The 18,696-nt window shown below is 53.0% G+C and overlaps 1 protein-coding gene across 3 annotated transcripts in view; it reads right to left on the bottom strand.

Annotated features, from left to right (window-relative positions):
- Lmx1b (LIM homeobox transcription factor 1, beta) overlaps positions 1-18,690 on the bottom strand; it is a 70,381-nt gene extending 51,691 nt beyond the window's left edge. For 2 of the 3 annotated variants that reach the window (XM_013021344.1, XM_013021343.1), the window contains exons 1-2: positions 18,570-18,643; positions 17,516-17,702 (exon numbers count right to left, since the gene is read on the bottom strand). In XM_013021344.1, the coding sequence (XP_012876798.1) occupies positions 17,516-17,702; positions 18,570-18,639 (257 nt within the window). In that variant the 5' untranslated portion in view covers positions 18,640-18,643. Of the gene's footprint in view, positions 1-17,515; positions 17,703-18,569 lie in introns of all 3 variants that reach the window. The other variant, XM_013021345.1, reaches the window with a different exon arrangement.
- Between the last annotated feature and the right edge of the window lie 6 nt (positions 18,691-18,696).

The following is an 18,696-nucleotide window of genomic DNA, read 5'->3' as shown; positions in this document are numbered from 1 at the left end:
AGAGAGAAGCAGGCTGGCACACACATCCCTTCCAGAGGAGGGGAGAGATGGAGGGAGGATCTGCTGGGGAACTGAGGCAGCCTCTGCTCACTTCTGCTTCTGACAGGGTGCCAATTTTGCCCTGGGATTTCAGGGACAGATAGAGACCCATTCTCAGCCAGTCCCATATCTGATGTCATCCCAGTCACCGCTGCCTACTTTGCAAGCTAGGAAAAGGGCCAGTCCCCAGGAAGCTTCATGATCCAAGAGCAGACAGAAGCCCCAGCTCATCGATTCTCTTGCAATGAAATGACCCATGGACACCCAGAAACTACCCGGTGCCAGCCTCTGCACCCTGGACAGAGCTTCCCAGTGCTCAGGGTGCCCTCCAGAGCGAGCTTGGAATGCAGATCCATAGGCCCCACCTTGAGAGTTCCAGTTCTTCTGCAGGCCTGGCACATGCCCCAGCCCACAATGGGGTTAGGTGTGCAGATTCCATTTCATGGGGTCTCTTATGCCAGGTCTGCTTTATAGAGGCAGAAGGACCTGGGCAGCCTTCTCAGAATGAACAAGGGTCTCATACATGGGTTCACCTTCTACAAAACAGAAGTTCAGAACTACCCATTCACAAATCAAGAACTTCCTAGGAAGAGCATTAAGCCAAGCACAGAAATGTGGGGGCCCTGAGTGACTGACTTCACAGGCCATCCATCCTCTCACCAGACTTCCAGAGACCCAGCAAGTGGGTCACTCTTGCTGGGACAAGGTCCCCAAGGTCTTAGCCAGGCCCATATGTAGCCCATCCCAAGCCTTTGTGATCCTCCCTCAATCCTCAGAACTGCCACTAACAGTTGGCTCTGTCCCTTCTCCCGTTCACTTTACTGTCCTTGCCTCCAGCGTGGCAGCAGCCTCCTCTGCCAGCCTCTAGTCCTATGCACACGGCACCATCATCTCCATAAAGTGCCTCTCCAGTTCCCGTCATTCCCCTGTCCAATAACCTTCAATGGCTCCCTCCTGCCCACAGGATAAACACTAAGCCCTGTAGCAGGGCTACTGGCCCCTGCCCTGCTCGGCAGCTTCATGTCCCAGCAGCCCCTAGGCAGCCCTTCCCGCCAGACTCGCCAGCCCAGCCCACCTTTCTCAGTCCAGTACCTTACCTGGAAGGCCCTCCTCAATCCTCCCATCTCACAAATGCCTGCCGGGGGAGCCTGCCTTAGATCCTTGCTGTCTTCCTAGGTTACTAACTAGATCCACCCAGGCCCATCCTCTAACCAAGGCAACCCATTTCATTCTCCCCACCACCCCAGAGGGGAAGTTATTTGCTGTCCTCATTTTACCAGTGAGGTAACAGAGATCCAGAGAGGCTGAGAAACCTGCCGAGGGTCACATAGTCACAAACAGTCCAATCCCTGACGCTAGCCCAGCCAGTCTAACTCTAACCAATCCCCCTGTAAGTCTTCTGGTTAGCAGGCACTTCCTTCCCCTCCCCTCCCTTCCCTTTCTCCCTCTCCTTTTGGCTTTTCGTTTGTCTTGGTTTTTTGAGGCACTAGGGTTTGAACTCTTGCCTTTAATCTTGCTAAGCAGGTGCTTTACCACTTGAGCCACTCCCAGCCCTCCCCTGTATGTCTTTTGGTACTAAGCACCTATCATGGTCCTATTCTTGCTGTAGCCCAATACACACACTGCTGGGTTCTAACACAAAGGGTTGTAGGAGCGGCCACAAGACGATCATCAAGAGCCCACTTCTAACAAAAACAAAAAAACAACAAACAAACAACTGCACCTACTCTCTCCTTTACATGTGATTGCCCTGAGGCAGGTGTTTGATTTTCAATAGATACTGAGGGAACTGAGGCCCCAAAAGGTAAATCATGGAGATCACATAGCAGAACCTAGACTCAAATTCCAAAATCAGAAGCTCGAAAGCTCTGTTGAAGAACATGGCTAAGGAACTGGGAGTGGACATCTGAGGCATGTACACATGAGGCCTTGAGTTCCATCCATAACACACAGGGCTCCCTGGTCCAGCTTAGCAAGCACCTGGCTGAGGAGTGAGGTAAACCTGAGGCTCCCAGTTGAGCTCTGGCAGTTAACTGGCAGAGACGACCTTGTCTCTTACCTTCTACCAGGATGCTCACCAGGCCCAACCCCAAGACAAGATGTTTCCTTTTAAAAATTATTATTAGCTGGGCACTGGTGGTTCACACCTACAATACTAGTTACTCAGGAGGCTGAGATCTAAGGATCACAGTTCAAAAAACCAGCCCAGGCAGGAAAGTCCGTGAAACTCTTATTTCCAATTAACCACTCAAAAAAATCAGAAGTGGATCTGTGGTTCAAAGAGGTAGAGCACTAGCCTTGAACAAAAGAGCTCAGGGACAGTGCCCAGGCCCAGAGTTCAAGCCCCACAACCAACAACAACACAACAAAAAATTATTATTAAGCAGGTGCTGGCGGTTCACATTTGTAAATCTAGCTATCCAAGAGACTGAGATTGGAGGACTGTGGTTTGAAGCCAGTTTGGGCAGAAAAGTTCACAAGACATATCTCGAATTAACTAGCAAAAAGGCAGAAGTAGAGCTGTGGCTTCAAGCAGAAAAAGTTAAGCTAAGAGTGTCCAGGACCTGAGTCTAGGACCCAAACAAAAATTATTACTAGCCAGGTGCCCGTGGCTCACACCTATAATCCTAGCTACTCAGGAGGCTGAGATCTGGGGATCATGATTTGAAGCCAGCCAGGAAAGTCTCTGAGACTCTTATCTCCAATTAATCACCAAAGAGCCAGAAGTAGAACTAGGGCTCAAGTGGCAGAGTGCTAGCCTTGTGCAAATAAGCTTGGGGAACAGCACCCAGGCCCAGCTCAAGCCCCAGAACTGACACGTGCATGCACAAAATATGACCATCATTGCTGATACTTGCATTTGATGCTGATGTGCGTGAAGCCAGGAGGGCGTGTCTGTAGGAGGGTGGCACCTCTGTGACCAGCCTGAACTCTTGCCACGTGGGACAGCCCCACCAGTGGGCTGCCAGCTTCAGGGGTCTGTCACTGCTTACTTATCAAGCTGACATCCCACAGGGGGCTGCTCCCTACCCGCCCATCCGGCTCCACGCCTGCCGACTGGAACCAGACCTGGAGGAGTGGGCCAGCAGGGGACACGTGGGAAGGGGCCAAGCCCTCACCACAGGCCCCTTTGCAGTTCAAAGTGCCACTCTGCGGCGGCTGTCCCTTCAAAGGGCAGACAGCGCCTGCCCTGGGGTTGCTGTACCAGCAGTCAGTCCGGAGCCAGGAAGGCACTGCTGAGGTAAAGAAGGCCCTGGCCTAGGAGGCCAGCTATGCTCCTCTACTCCCTCTCTCCTTTAAATCTCTTGCCCTGAGGACCTCCATTATCCAGAGCAGGGAGGCTGGCTATACCTTGCTGTGCAATCCTGGGAAGTGTACCATCTTGTTCCTAAGGCATTTACAAAGCACCCTGAAGGTGCAGAGGGCTGGCGATGCATGAGAACAACACCAACAATTATGACAGTAACTCACCCCCTCAAAACACTCAGTCCTTCATTAGCTTTGCGATCTGGGCAAGCCACTTAACTTCTCTGTGCTTTTGGTTCCTGCTCAGCAAAATGGGGCTAGATAGAGACACCCTGCCCTATTCACACCTATTCACATAGGGCAGGTCTCTCTCTCTCTCTTTCTCTCTCTCTCTCTCTCTCACACACACACACCTCAGTGGCAAAATGTGCTTAGGATGGAAGTATGGAAGTTTACGTTAAGTGAGACCTGGATGTCCCCAGCTCTGGTGGCTCCAGGCTGAGCAGTGATCAGGAGGCTAGGCTGTGGTTCCACAGATGTTGGCTCCATTCTCTGAGCTCCCCACTGACTGTGTGATTCTAGTATGTGGCTTCACCCGAGCCCAGTGGAAACCCAGACAATCAAGAGTACTTTCAGGAACACTCCTCAAACTCGGGGAGCCAAGGATTTTGTTTTCTAAGTCCTAGTTTTCTTTTTTTTCCCTTTCTTTTTTTTTTTTTTTTTTTGGTCAGTCGTAGGGCTTGAACTTTAGGCGGCCTGGGCACTGTCCCTGAACTCCTCAGCTCAAAGCTAGCATGCAACCACTTGAGCCACAGCACCACTTTCGGCCTTTTTTTTTTCTGTTTATGTGGTGCTGAGGAATTGAACCCAGGGCCTCATGCACCTTCCCACCTTCCCAGCCCCTAGGTTCTAGTTTTTGTGCCTAGCTTTCTCCCGTTTCCAGCAGACAGAAGCACTTTTACTTTGCCCTCTGAAGCAGTGTGACCTTGGAGGGAAAAGGAAACACTGCATCTCTCCCGTCAAGCTTCAACCTGGGCAAAAGGGGGAAATGACATGCAGAAAGCCTGTTCCGGAGGCAGGGAGAAGAGCCTGTCTGTGAGACAGTTCCCACTAACCTTATGGACATGAGGAACACCAGCCATTCATCAGGAACTGTTGATTCAATAAACAACATGAAGCAGTGTGCCAGGCCGCTACCATCAAGAGACCAAAATTGGCTTCCAAAGGATCTCTAGAAGTTTCCTTATGCCACAATGCTTGAGCTCCGGTTCTAATTCTACCCAATAGCTGTGTGGCCTTGCCCAAGTTATTCAATTTCTCTGAATAGCACCTACCTCTTAGAGTCACAGAAGAAAGGAAAGAGATCAGCAGAGAGCTGATCCTCAGGGATAGAAGCATGCAGCATGCCCTCAGGCTAGTAACTGCTGCTTTCAGATTCCTGCCCTGCCCTGTAGAGCTTGTCCTGCTTTTGTAGCTCTCAGACTTGGAGAGTATTAGCTACTGAGTTGTACCCTAGGTACCCTGCAGACAGGACTGCGAAGGGCTTCCTCTCTGCTCTGTTTCCCTAGCAGCTGGAACATGTAGAAAAAGCACCCAGTCTGCTGGGCTTGTCAAAGCAGGGCTCCCTTTACGCGAACCAGGTTTAGATGGTAATTTTGCGGTCATAACAACTATTTTCTTTACATACTGCTATGAAAAGCCCCCCCCTCACTTTTTTTTAAACCTAATTGAAGACACTATCAAGCGTAAATATGCTGGCGTTTTTAATAAAAAACATGATGGAGGAAAATACTCAAAGCTCAATAATCAGAAGCAATTTGTGTTGGGAGCAGGGACCTGTCATATACTGCTACCCCCACCCCCCTTCTTGGCTGTGTTCTGGTTTGGGGGCTGGCAACTTTAGACCTATAGCAAAAAAAAAAAAAAAAGTAATAATCATGAACAACAGTGAGACTTGGAGGTAGCCTGAAAAATATCCTGGAAAAGAAAAACATATGCCAAAGAGTGTGGTGCAATAGTCATATTTCATGCCTGACTTTAGAGAATGTTAATAAGGATTAGAAGCATACTCCAATAGCACAACTATCAGTCAAGGCAGGGTAATTAATTTTGCTTCAGATCTCTGCTCAGGAAAAGGAAAATGGTAAGTGCTACTTCTCAGTCTCCGGGTTGTCCTATTGCACAGGGACAACCCAAAGAACTTACAGAGCTGCTGTTCCCAGACCAGCTGTACCCTGGTTGTTACTGGCGGCCCTTTCCCATCTATCATGTGGATTTGGAGCTCTTTTCCAAATTGTAATGATATCAAACTCCCCCCCCCATTGGCTAATAAATATGATTAAGATAACACGTCCTAAACCACATGTCCTCAGCTTAGCCTCTAACATGTGGAGGACAGATGTGTCTTACGTGCATGGATGACCCAGCTGCTGCTCCCCTGAGGCAGGGACCTTGGGAGATGAATCTGGAGAGGTCCCTGAGGACCAGGGGCCCTTAGTGCCCTGGCCAGGCTGCAGCCTCCCAGTGATCCACTGTGGAGGGGAAGAACCAAGCCCAGGAAGTATGGGAGTCAGATAACACAGGACTAGAGGATACAGGACTGTGCTCACCTGAGTCTTGTCCCTCCATGCCCCAATTCAGACAATGAAGTCCCCAAGTCTACATGGCCCAGAAAAGTCTCAAGATCATTCCTTTTGTAGGCTACCTGTCAGCCTTTCTTAAAAGCTAGGGTCCTTAGACCTCATCAGGAGAGAAGATGGAGAAAGCCAACATTAATGGCAGAGCCCAGGAGACATGTCTAGAAGGAACTGTGAAGCTGCCATGTGGACACCTTGCTGGACAGCATATGAGTGAGGTTCTTGTCTCCACTCAGTTGCCATCCAATGAGCCTGGACAAGGTCTGGCTGCACCTTACCTTGGTGTCCCCACTGCTACAGAGAACTTGAAGAGCCTTCAGATGAGACATTCTGAAGCAATCCAGAGACCTTGTGTGTGAGGCCCCTGTGGTGCCTTCTTTGAACTGAGGGTCCTTGGAAGGTCTAGAGACCTGGCCTGGAGGTCTGTGCTTGCTAAGGTTGAATGCCTAGCTCCCACTCTGAGCATAGAGAGGTAACTGGTTCAGAGGCCAGTCCTGTGAGGGTGTGGGTGGGGTGTGAGGAAGAGCCTATCCACCCAATTAAGCAGCCCCCCTACCACATGCAAAGAAGGCTGTGGGCCATGGTGTGTCTAGCTTTCCTGAGAGACTAGGAGGAGAGAACAGCAGGGTTCCTTCAGGTCAGGCTAGGCAGAAGGCATCTAAGCAAGCCCACAGGCCATTCCACCAGAGTCCAGTGAAGGAATGTCCCAGGAAGGAGGGGGCTTCCCACACCCAGGCTAGGAAGGTGCTTGATGGGTGAAATGGGAGAATGAGACCTACAGAGGGGAGAGGTGTGAGGGGACATGCAGACAAACTGCACCAGGAGGAGCTCCAGCTCTGGACTGAGGCAAATATGGCCACTTGCAAGGGACTGGAGGACCTCTTTTTCTGTTCCCAGGTGACTCAGGCCCAGCCAAGAGCCCCAGGCACCCCCTGAGCTGGAGGAGTCGGGACAGCCTGGTGGAAGAAATGGTCTCTGTCTCTCCGCTGTCTCTCAGGAGGCCAATGACTGCTTCTGTCCTCTACCCCCTGAAAGCTCATGCTGTGCCTCCCCACCCCCAAAGAGCAAGGCTGAGCCCCCTTCTCTTCCCCAGTGGAGGAACCAGAACGATGGGTTAGATGCTGGGAGCCCAGGGTGCGGCCAGCCCCGCTGATATGAACCATCTGCGTTGTCTTAGGCTGCCCCTCTGCCCACTGTCCCTCTGAACTCGGCCGGTTCCCGCGGGCCGTTTGATGCTTGCAGGGTCACAGACCCCCGCACACAAATCACCGCCGTGGGGCTGGGGGTAGGGCGGAGGCGCTGAAACCTAATCCACAAAGTTTGCTCTGCCGCCAGCTCACTCCTTCCCTCCTCACTCGATGCCCCCTCTTTCCAAACAAGATTTATTTTTCTTGCCAAAAAAACAAAGTTGGTATCAAGTGTTTCGAGGGAGAAAAAGTCTTTCCTCCATCACCCAGAGGAAGGACTTGTGGTTGGCGAGACAGAGTGCTGTACATGGGGGCTCTGAGGATGGTCTGGAGCCGAGCTCTGGCATTCCATGTCCATCGGTCTGTCCCATAGTTAATGGCCACAGATCCGGCCGTCTCTGGTCTTGCCTAGTCCCTCCGCTTCTCTGCAGACCGTACCCCATCCTTCAGAAGTGAATCGGACCCCCTCCTTTGGAGCTCTGGGTCCCAGTGTAGCCAGAGATAGAAGCATCACTTCCTGTCCTTCTGTCTCCCCATAAAACAGCCCGAGCATGTCGCTTTTACGAGGTGACACCCTGCTCTCAGCTCCATCCTCCCTGTGCCCTGGAGCCTGGGATCGGCTCTGCAGGAGACTGGGTGCAGTCAGGCATCGCTGGAGCCCCACCTAAGGACTTTCAGAGGAGGCCAAGGAGCCAGGTATTGGAGACAAATCACTCCAGAGTTCCCCTCCTGCTCCGTAGACAATGGGAGCCTTGCTTGAAACCCTAGGAGCAGTTCCCAAGGGCTGGGAGGCAGGTGTGGTATGAAGTGGATCTTTGGGAGTGCCTGGGTTTCACTTGGGTATTGGTTTTACTTTTGGTTTTTTTTCGGCGGCGGCAGACGCTTGGCCCCGGAAGCACGCGCCGCTGCTTCTCCATGGCTGGAGGCTCCCCACTGTGCCCAGAGGGGAAGGCCAGGGGCCCGAGCCCATGCTTCCACCGCCGGCAGCCAAGGCTGGAGTTCTACTTGTCCAAGCAGGCACCTGGGGCTTGGACAAATCAGTGACATGCAAGGTTGGCAAACTGGGCTGGCTCTGCCAGAAATGTCCTGGGAAGAGACATAGAAAGGTAGGAATAAGGGAAGCAGTGCCCAGTCAGGGTTTCCCTGAAGGTGGGAGTGTGGGAGGAGTTTAAAAAAAAAGGAATCTGGCCTTTGAAGAATTGGCTGAGCCCAGAAGTTGGGAACAGCCAACCCCGCAGACCTGTGGGCTTGCAAGGGCTACGACATTAGTCCCGGTGATCCAACGAACTCCACCCCTGAGGACCCAGGACTGGAATCTCCATTTAGCCTCTCTCATCAATCAATCCTGCTTGGACCAGGGCGGTGGGTAGGTGTCCCCCAATGCCACCTTGCCTGGAGAAGAGGAGATTGTATTCTTCCTTCATTAATGAAGGAAAACAAAACAAAACTCCGTCCAAAGTGGAGCTATGCTTCCATTTCCCAGATACTGCCAATTGGGGCTCCGGCTCACCTCTGCTGGTATGGTTTGGAGGGCCAAAGGCTCAGACCCCTCCAAAAGGAAAGGACCCAGGAGGCTCATGGCTACTCCAAGCCCCCTCCCATTGCCCTCGGAAGGGGTGGAGGGGACACGGTTGTAAGGTGCTCCGTTTCTTTTCTCTGTTTGACATGAATAAGGGGATTAGGACGGCAAGTTTCCGTAGTTCACTCGGTGGGACAATGGGCCCTGCGGTTTGAGCCGTACAGCCCGTGATTAAACGACTGAGCCCTGTCACTCAGCACCATCCTAGGTACTTGTGTTCCTGACATAATCTTATTAGAAGATAAAACCAGCGAAATCCTTTTCATAATGAAAAGTTACATTTAATGGATGGATCCTGCCCCCTTCCCCCGTTGCTGTTGGATATGACTCGCCTGTAATTGGCATTTAAAGCACCAAGTCCTGGAGGAAAAAAAAAAAACACGGAGGTTTAGGGGTTTTGTAATCCCCCTAAACTGTCTTTGTTCGAAATCTCCACAGATACAAGTCTGTTAAGAGTAAATATTTGTGGATTGATACAACCACATTTCCCCCCAGCAAACCAAATCTAAAAGAAAGGGAGGGGGGAACCCGGCCCACTGCCCTGGGGCTGGGGTGCTGGAGGAGGGACGGGGAAGGTTGCTCAGCCGGCAAAGCCAACTCAGCGTGGGCTTTGGGCAGCCTAGTGCATTTAGGAGCCCAGAGACTTTGCACATTTCTCAGAGGGAGGGGTGTGTGTGTGTGTGTGTGTGTGTGTGTGTGTACATCTTAAGCCGTTTTCCCTTCAGTTTTCTGTTTTCCCTTCAGTTTTCTGTTCCCTTCATAAACAAACCTCTCAAACTCACCACTTTTGCGCCTGCCCTCAGGGGTCGGCAGGAGGGCTTGGGGAAGGGGCGGGCTTTGCTCTACCCCAAAGGAAAACTGAATTCCTTCCCGTCCTCCAGCCTCCTCCCCGCAGCCTTCAGTGGCTCCCCGGGGGAACCGCGCCTTCTGGGCCACCACACTTCCCACTCTGCCGGGCACCTTGGCTGCAACCTGGGAGAGCCTCCGGTTCTCCCAGGATCTCCCAAACGCGCGGCGGGAACCCGAAGGCTGCCGCGGGGGCCCAGGCTCCCCGCTCCAGCTCAGCCCGTCTGGGGTCCGGGATCGGATTCCTTCATAAATCAGCGGCTGGGTGAAAGGGCTGCGCTTTGGAGAGGGCGGGCTGCCTGCGCGCATTAGAGCGCTCGGTTCCCAAATCCGGGCTAAACCCCTGGTGACACCGAAATTCATCAACCTCCGCGGCGCCGCGCTCGGCCCGGAACGTGGGAGCCCCGCGGCCCTGGAAGCCGAGTGCACCGGGGCTGTGCTCTCCGGGGAAGGGACAGCCACACGGAGCCGGGGCTGCTGAGGGGATCACCTGGAGGAGAGCGCGGGGCCGAGGCCGCGGGAAGCCGCCGGCCGCTGCGCTCTGGCGCTGGGTGGTGAAGGAAGCTGGCTCGGGGGAAGGAGTTAACCTGACCTTCCCTCCTCTGGCTAAGGCTGGTCGTTCTGTGCTGGGCAACCGTGACACCCCTTACCCTATCTTGTAGGCTGGCCTCTAGGGAGAGCTACAACAGTCCAGACCTAACATCTGGTCAGGACCTGAGGACTTAGGGATCCCTTGGGGTTAGGAGGTGTTTAACCTCCTCCAGCTCAGTTTCCTCATGCACACACCCGAGCTAGAGCAATAGATGCTGGTAAACTTCACAGGCACTCAGGAAGCCCGCACCCATTCCTTTCCTTTCTAGACATGCTGCTGCCCCCCTGGGCTCTCCCAGCCCCACGTTGTCCCCTGCAAGTTCATCTATGCTGCTCTGGCTCAAGAGTCTGCTGGGGCAAATGGGACTTGTGTGCCATAGAGTCCTACGTGCCTGCCCATCACAGCTGCCCGCACACGGAGGCGCAACCTCTGGCACCCAGACCTGCTCATTCCCCTCTCAAGGGCAAGATTCAGAACCCAGATCCCAGACTTGGCGAGGAGCAAAGGGTGAGCAAGGCCCCTCCACAGACCTTTCTAGGCCGCAGCACTTTCTAGGCCTCCCACGCAAAACAGACAATGCATTCCTGCCAGACAGAGCAGCTTCTAGCTCTTCCCGGCAGGAAAAAAGAAAATGCACATGAACTGAATGCCCAATACAGGCTGGCACCTTTGGGTGTGTTCTACTTTATCCCCAAAGCAACCCTGTGAGGCTGGACCGATCACCTGTGGTAAAGAAGGCACTGAGTCTCAGGGAGACAGCTATCAGTTCTTCCCTAAAGGCCCTGGGTCTGTGTCACTGGGAGATTAAAAGGTTCTCCATCCCAAAGCTGTAATTGCCAACCATCTTATTCTACCTTTGAGAAATTGGCCCTCTACTTGGAAATCACCCCCACAGCACCTCTGATCTCCCCAGGCTTAGGCAGCTCAGGCCTGGACTGAGGCCCACGGCCCACAGCTCCATTCCCACAACAATCTAGGCACATGAGAAAAGTCATTGAGTACCCTCCACAGGGGAAACCAGTCACACCCAGATTGTTTCAGTGTAATGCTGCTCCACCCCTCCCACCATCATCCTTGCTGAAGCATCCCCAAGATGCAAGATGCTGGGGGCTGTGGGGGGAAGAGGAGATGCCTGGCAGCTTTCCCCCCTCTCCTCCCGCGCCCCATGTCCCAGCATGCTCCTCTATCCAGCCTCTTCCTTTAGGTATGGGCACCTCCATTGCTCTGGGAAGTCCTGAGAACCCTCCTTCCCCAACTAGTAAGCTCCCCCAGGGCACTGGAGAAGCCTTCCACACTGGAAGGCCAGGAAGCAAAAATCTTTGTTTCTTCTGGACCAAGACTCCAACACTGGGGGTTTCTGTCAGCAGCACTTCTGCAAATTCACCCAGTACCAGGCCAGCCAGGTGCTCAGCTATCCACCAGGGCACTCATTAGGCTTTCATGGAGTCAAAGCTTCCCCTACTATGCACTCACACAACCTTCTCCCCTCCTCCCCTCCTCGTCTGGGTTCCAGGGTCAGCAGGGCAGGCCCAAGGCTGCCAGTCAAAAGCTTGGAGATGGATGCAATATTGCCCAGGGAATAACAAAGGAAGGGCTCCTGCAGAAATTTATTTGTACTGATCAGGCAATTTTTGCAAAAGGTAAAGGACATTGAGGAAGTGCTGTCAGCCAGGCCTGAAACCTAAGAAAGTTGCCATTCGGAGCACAGTGGCCCCTTATGCACAACCAGTCCACACCACAGCAGTAGTTAGAGCAAACACAGGCCCTTCACTGGCCATCACTTACACCTTACCCCCAAATTACACAAACTTGAAACATTTTTCTAGGAGAAGATGGATGCTTCAGGAGACTCGAGGTCAAGGCTGGGCTGTTTAAAGTATATTATTAACAAATAAACATTTACTGCAAAAAAAGAGAGAGAAAGCGAGCGATAGAGAGAAAAAACTCTATAGGCCACCGGGGAACCAAATCATGTTGCTTTTGGCATCAAATGACAGGAGACATTTATGACATGAATGGAGAACACCAGCCAGTTGATGAAATGGCAAACGTCTGCCACTTTGCTTCCTCTGCCTTCCTGAATCAACTTTTTCAAATATGGTTTTCAGCCTCACTCCCTACCCCCCACTTTCTGGCTGCAGTGGCAATAAATATACATAATTTTGATTTTGCTCTTTGCTGCCATCAGCATAGAGTCTGGGGGTTGGAGAGAAATCGAGGAACTTCCAGTTGGGTCAGCCAGTGAGGCAAAGACCTAGAGTACCCCTCATCCCTGGCTGACTGACAGGTCCCACTCACTTCTGGACGGAAGGCTAACCCAGCCTCCGGCCTCCTGCTTGCAAGCCAAGGCCTGATTGTGGTGTCCAACAAATTGGAAGTTATAACTCATGTCATTGGGAGTATCCTCTGTCCTTCAGCCAAAGTGATGCCCCCCCCCCAACTTTCTTCCATTTCTTTCTCTTTTAAAAACTCCACGGCCATTGGTCAGAGGAAGCTCCCTGAGGCAGCCAGGCAGGCTAGCCCTGCAGGGTGGAAACCTCACAAGGCTACAGAGCCTGGGATGGAAATCTCTTCTCTAGCTTTTAAGCCTTGCTTCCATTCCAAGAACTGCACACAACCCTGAATCTCTCCCCTGCATGTCCCCTCTTCCAGATCAGCCTTGGAAATGTAGGCTGAGCTTTGAATCACAAAAACAATGAGCACAGACAGTTCTTCAAGTATAAAATTATATTATTGAGTTTGCTTTTCCAAGTGATATGCAGACCCTGGAGATGTCAAATGTTCCCCAGTGGAAACATCATTGCTGTGTGCCAACCTCTATGCCCCCCCCAAAAAAAACGAAGTAACACATCAGACCCACCCTGCCCTGCCATCCAGTGCCTGTGTGCCTGTGCTCATCTTCACAGCCAGAAGTTCCTCTAGCAGAGGAGAATAATGGATCTGTTTGGAATGAAACATTGCCCCTTGCAATTCTCACAGCCACCCTGCAATGTGATCTCATTGTATCCAGTAGAGAATCCAGGCTCTGGGATGGACAGGTTGAGCACTGGGGCTGGAAGGTGAGCCGGCTGTGCCTCAGAGTTTAACACTCTTTACATGGAAGTAAGGCGGGACCCTCAGAGTATCCTCTCATTCCTGGCAATGCCCCTCACCCTTTCCACACCAACAAGCTCATGCATGGAAAGCCTAGCAGACCAGCCACACCTTGGGCATGGAACCTGTCTTGGCCTATGTGTCTTTGGAGACAAGGCATTCTGCGCAACAGCAATAGTAACAACATCAATGCTGCTAATGACATGGTAAGCAAGAATTGGGGCACCTTATCTGCTGTCTATAAAAACGCTTCTGTCCCAGTAGCAGCTCACCTCCCCCTCCCCATGCAGGTTGTACAGATCAAGCAGGTGCCAGGGTTTGAAGCTTAGCTTCAAGGCAAAAAGGAGTAAAGGGTTATCAATCACATACCACAGAGCAGACCCTTGCAGCCTGCTTCCTCCACTTGAGAAAAATCCAGCAAACAAGTAAGACCACACCAGCCTGGAGCTTGGGGAATAGGAGGTGAACTAGGAGTTGCTGTGAATAATGCCTCAGTTGAGCAGATGACTGAAGCATCGGGAAGGCCGGCCTGCTACCTTCCTGCCCATAGCCCAAGATGCTGGGGTTAAGTGGATAAGCGCCCTCTAAGTGGCCAAGGACTGGGGCTTGCAGTGTGAGCCCTTAGTCCTGTGGGAAGAGCATGAGAGCCTTTATGTAAAACGAAGTCTTGGCTCCTGATCCAAAGCAGACTCCACCTGAGGCTGTGAGCTGGGTTCCCCACTGCGCAGGGAGTGCTGCTAGGAAGAGGTACCCTGCAGTAAGGCCTGCGGAGACCTTCCTAGGGCATGGGAGCAGCAGCCAGGAAGGCTGGAGCCTGGTTTTGTGCCCCCCTTGCCACACCCAAACCCACTGCTAAGACTCCAGAGGCAGGTGGGCAAGGTGAGCCTCCCAGGAAGGCCTTGCCGGTATAAACACTTCCAAGGAAAGGAATGTGCTGGAACAACCCAGTTGAGCCACTGGAGCCACCAGCCGGGTTGGGGAGATTTTTTCTTAAGGACAAACAAACAAAACAGAGAAAAACCCAAAAACCAAAGACCAACCCAGGCCTCAGAAGGCTTTTTCTGAAAGCCCATCAAAGTCTGGATGCCCCTTCTTCTGTGAACTGGAGCTACAGAGGAGGCTGGGCACCGCATTAGGCCCTGCTCCCGCCTGCCCGCCTAACGCACCACAAGCCTCTGCCCCCGTGTAAGCGCTCTGGGCTGGAGCCCCAAGTCCATCCCGTGAGCTCGCACAAAGGCCCCCAGCGCACACCAACAAGGCCCGGGTCACTAGACCTGGAGCTGTATTACAAGCGATTAGACTCCATTTTGTGACAGATTTTTGGACTCTCCCACCGACCCTCCCCCTTTCCGGAGCCTCCTCCAGGAATTCGCCACCTCCTCAGGATAAAAACCCTTTCCAGACAGCCAGCGACAGACGGCAAGAAACGAGAATTACATAATTCTACTCAGCCAAACTGCTAGGAAAAAAAGAATTGCATGCGTTTGATGTTGTTGTTATTATTATTTTAAAATAGGTTTTTTCTGTGGAGGATGTGAAGGGCGAGCCCCATGTTGTAGAGGACGTGTTTCCTACTGATTCCTAACTGGGTTTTGTGTTGGAAAAGGAGCTGAGGCCATGGCTGCTTTTTTGTTTTTGTGTTGAGAACACGAACACACACACACACACACACACACACACACACACACACACACACACCATACACCTGGAGAAAAAGGAATTTGTTAAATTACAAGTGAAAATGTCCAAATGCCCTAGTCTGTCATCTCTTTGGCTCTACCAACAGGAACGAGTAAATTTTATCAAATGCTATTAAAAAGTACACAAACGTCAATTAATCACCCCCATGGTACGTAAAATAACTTTGCACTTGGGGTTGCCGGGAATCTTTGAGAACAAAACGAAAGCAGAAAGATACTAAAAATGTCAACCTCTTGCTTTCTAAGGACAGACCCTGCAGCTCTCTTCAGCCCAGTAAGGATGCATTTTTAGGAAAGTTGAGGGGGGGGGGTGTTAATTTCCCAATACGCTGACACAGACACCGCAGAATCAAGAAGGCACGTTTCTGCGCCACTTGCCTGGATTCTGGTCTGAAAAGCATTTGTGCACAGATGAAACAAATATGCATCTGCGATTCTCAAAGGAAAAAAAAAAAGAAATGGTGAATAAAAAGTATTTTTATTGAGTAAAGAACACTGCTTCCCCAGCATAGCTGGCTGGGAATTTGTCCACAACATTGTCTTGCTAACGGCCAGGCCACTGGGGGCCCAGTCACCAGAGGCCCATCTAGTGCAGATACTTAATTGGCATTATAGGAAGAAAGAGGGGACTAAGGAAGAGAAGGAGGAAACTTTGAGGACACCCAGACTTCAGTAGCACGGGACCCACTCCAGACTCCCAACTTGAGATTCAACAGACTGACAAATTCATTCCCAACACCAGGATCATTTTGCAGTTAAGACTATCTGAAAAGACTCTCTTATTTTAAAAACAAATATACTTCAGACAAAGCAATTGCTAACGTTTGTTTTTGTAAAATGAAGGAGTTTGCCATTCATCTCTAATTAGTGATTTTGTGGCTCTATGCCTGCCAGCAGGATGGGGTGGGGGATCATACTTGCTTTCTTTTAAAAAGAAGCCTCTTAATAATTGCAGGCACAAATACATACAGGTCATAGTAAAAAGTCTTTCCGATGGTTAAAACAAAAAATTAAACTACACAACTATTTCAGAGGCCTATTTCTAGTTTCTCAGGCCTCCTGACCCCACATACTGAGTTGCTGAGGTCAGCAGTACTGCCAAGAGCACACCTCCCAGTCACACAGGCAAGCAAGGCTGGGCACATCCTATGGCATGGTGCTCCTTGGACCACCCAAAACCCCCAACCATATCATCCCCATTTTACTTGTCCTGCTTTAAGCCCAGCTGCCAGTGAACTGACCAGTGCCTTTTCCTTTTTGAAGAATTAGAGTTCCAGGGCACTAAGGCATGGCACAGACCAGACCAATAGTTGGTTGTGTACCTAAATCTGGGGAGCACAGGTCTCAGCTGTGCTCCAGAACCAGCAGAGTCAGTCCTTGGGCTGGTCCACAGAAACCCCCAGCCAGCAGAAAATGCAAGGTGCAGAAAACAGCTCTTGCCTGTCCCAGGGGACCCAGCCAAGCATCTTTGGGGTAAAATCCAATGCCATAGCTAAGGCTCTGGCCACAGAGTCCTACTATTTTCAGGCCCCAGCAGAGCAGTCTGAAAAGCAGGTACACTGCACTCACCACTAAGAATCTGCCTTTGTAGTTCAGACTCCCTTCAAAGAATTGGGCAGACAGGGCCCTCTCTGAGCCTAAAGCAACAGAGCTAACTTACCCACCCGCAGTGACATCAAGAAGGTTTTCTGAGCATCTCTCAAAAGTTCTCCAAGCACCCACTTGTCTCAGCAATGCCACTCCAGAGGATCCCCACAAAACCCAGCAGGTCAAAAGAAAAATATCCTCTCCCTAGTCTGCCCTGTCCCCAGCTTCTTGTCAGACAAATCTACAGCCACAGCTAAACACAGAAGTCTAGCTAGTGCTCAACCCATAGCTCAAGCCCTTCAGCCCCGAGGACTGGAGTATACCAGGGGAAGAATGAGCCACCCCTACCCAACACACTGCAACAGAGTAGGCCGCTAGCAGAGGGCTGACCTGGTCAATCTCCCACCTCAACTGAGACGCCTCGGCTTACACTGCTTCTCCGGCCAAGAAAAAAATTGTACGTGCGAATTTCCCGCATGGAACGGTCTGGGGGAAGATGGACACCCATTTCTCCCAACCAGGGACTAAACATGCAGCAGGGAGCCTGGTCAGATGGGGCCCTTGCAGCCTAAGTAAGACATTTCAGCGCCCACCTCCCTGTTCCAAGAATCCCAAACCCCCAACATAGCTGCTTTGGGGCTAGGAAAGCACATCTCCAGGCTTGGCTCTCTAAAGCACTGCGTTTATTTGAAAACCAATTCTTGGTCCCCACTTGGGGCCTCAATGGGGCCAAAGCCCTTCCCCACACCCAGGCTATCCTATCTGCCAGTCGGCCCCAGAGCTTTTCTGTCTTGTACCCCCAGCCGGCTACCCCGCGCAGATTTCCGGGACCACAGATGGCACGTAGGGGGGCAACTCTCCGAAGCCGGCACGGGAGACGCGCAGCTCTTAGAACTCGGGGCGCCGCGGGGGGCTCCCCGCGGAGCGCAGAGCAGGCGGCGGGGAAGGAGCTGGCCGGGCTGCAGCGGCGGGCGCGGCGGCGGCGGGGAAGGAGGACGAGAGGCGCTTACTGTTGGTAGTCTTGTTTGCAGTACAGTTTCCGATCCCGGAAGTAGCAGCTGGTGGTGAGGGCTTGCTGACACGCCGCGCACTGCAAACACTCCTCGTGCCAGGACGATTCGTTGACTCGCATCAGGAAGCGGTCGGAGATGGGCCGCTGGCAGCCCTCGCACACGGCGGGATGCGGGCAGTCCGAGCCTGCGGCGCACACAGCGAGAGCCCGGCGGTCAGCGCCGCCTGGCCCGGCCCAGCCACGGCGCCCCGATCTCGCGGGGTCCCCAAGCCCCCAAGCTGGGAGCCCCGGGGGCGCTCCCCCCATCCCCGGAGCACTGCCCGCCGCCAGCGGTCCCCTGGCCTCCGCCGCAGAGGCCGGGCAGCCCCAGCCGGTACTTCCCAGGCCATGGGCTCTGGTACCGACAGGCCGCACGGGCCTGGAGTCCCTTTGGCCCCGGTGCTTGCGCTCTCCGGTCCTCGGGAGATCCAGAGCTCGGGGTTCATACAAACGAGCAGGAGCCCCGCGCGCGCGGGGTCGCCGGCTGGGACCGAAAGAGGCGAGGGAGGCGAGGCTGGGGCGCTTCGCTGGCGGACACGCCCCACACGGGGCGCTGGGGATCTTCTCTCCCCGATCTCCCCCAAGCCTGTGGTTTGGATGACCCAGGGAACATTTTTCTTTTCCTTCTAGAAGCTCCCCTTCTCCAGGTGGCCTGGCACTAATCTCTGCCTCGCCAAGGTGACTACTTGGGGTCCCGCATCACTCCCGCCGCTCGTCCCGCTAGCCTCGCCCCGCCTGGACAACTCTAGGTCCCGGCCCGCTGAGGACGGAGAGGGTGGCGGCGGCTGCAGCCGTCCGGTGCTCTCCTCCCGGGTGAGGTCCCCGCACTCGGTCCACCCTCCCCAGCATGCCCTGGGCGTGCTTGCTGCCCCCCTCGGGGGGTCTCTCCAGGAGTCCTGTCCCGGTGCCCGGTGCCCACGTCCTGCCAACCCGTTTCCTTCATCCGCTGGCCGGGATGCCCCCCGTCTCCGACTCGTGACCACTCAGGGCGTCCGTCCCGACCTCGCACTCACCCAGCAGCACCCCCAGAGTGGCGGGCCCGGGTCGCAGGGCGTGCTCCTCCATCTTGATGCCGTCCAACATCTTGGCGCACTCCGTCTGCCCGCGAGGGAAACACCTCTCCAGCGACTCGGGACCTGT

Source organism: Dipodomys ordii, unplaced genomic scaffold (genome assembly GCF_000151885.1).
Source record: "Dipodomys ordii isolate 6190 unplaced genomic scaffold, Dord_2.0 Scaffold55, whole genome shotgun sequence".
NCBI classification, from domain to species: Eukaryota; Metazoa; Chordata; class Mammalia; order Rodentia; family Heteromyidae; genus Dipodomys; species Dipodomys ordii.
Note: the sequence above shows the minus strand (reverse complement) of the source record. Positions and strands in the feature narration are given on the sequence as shown.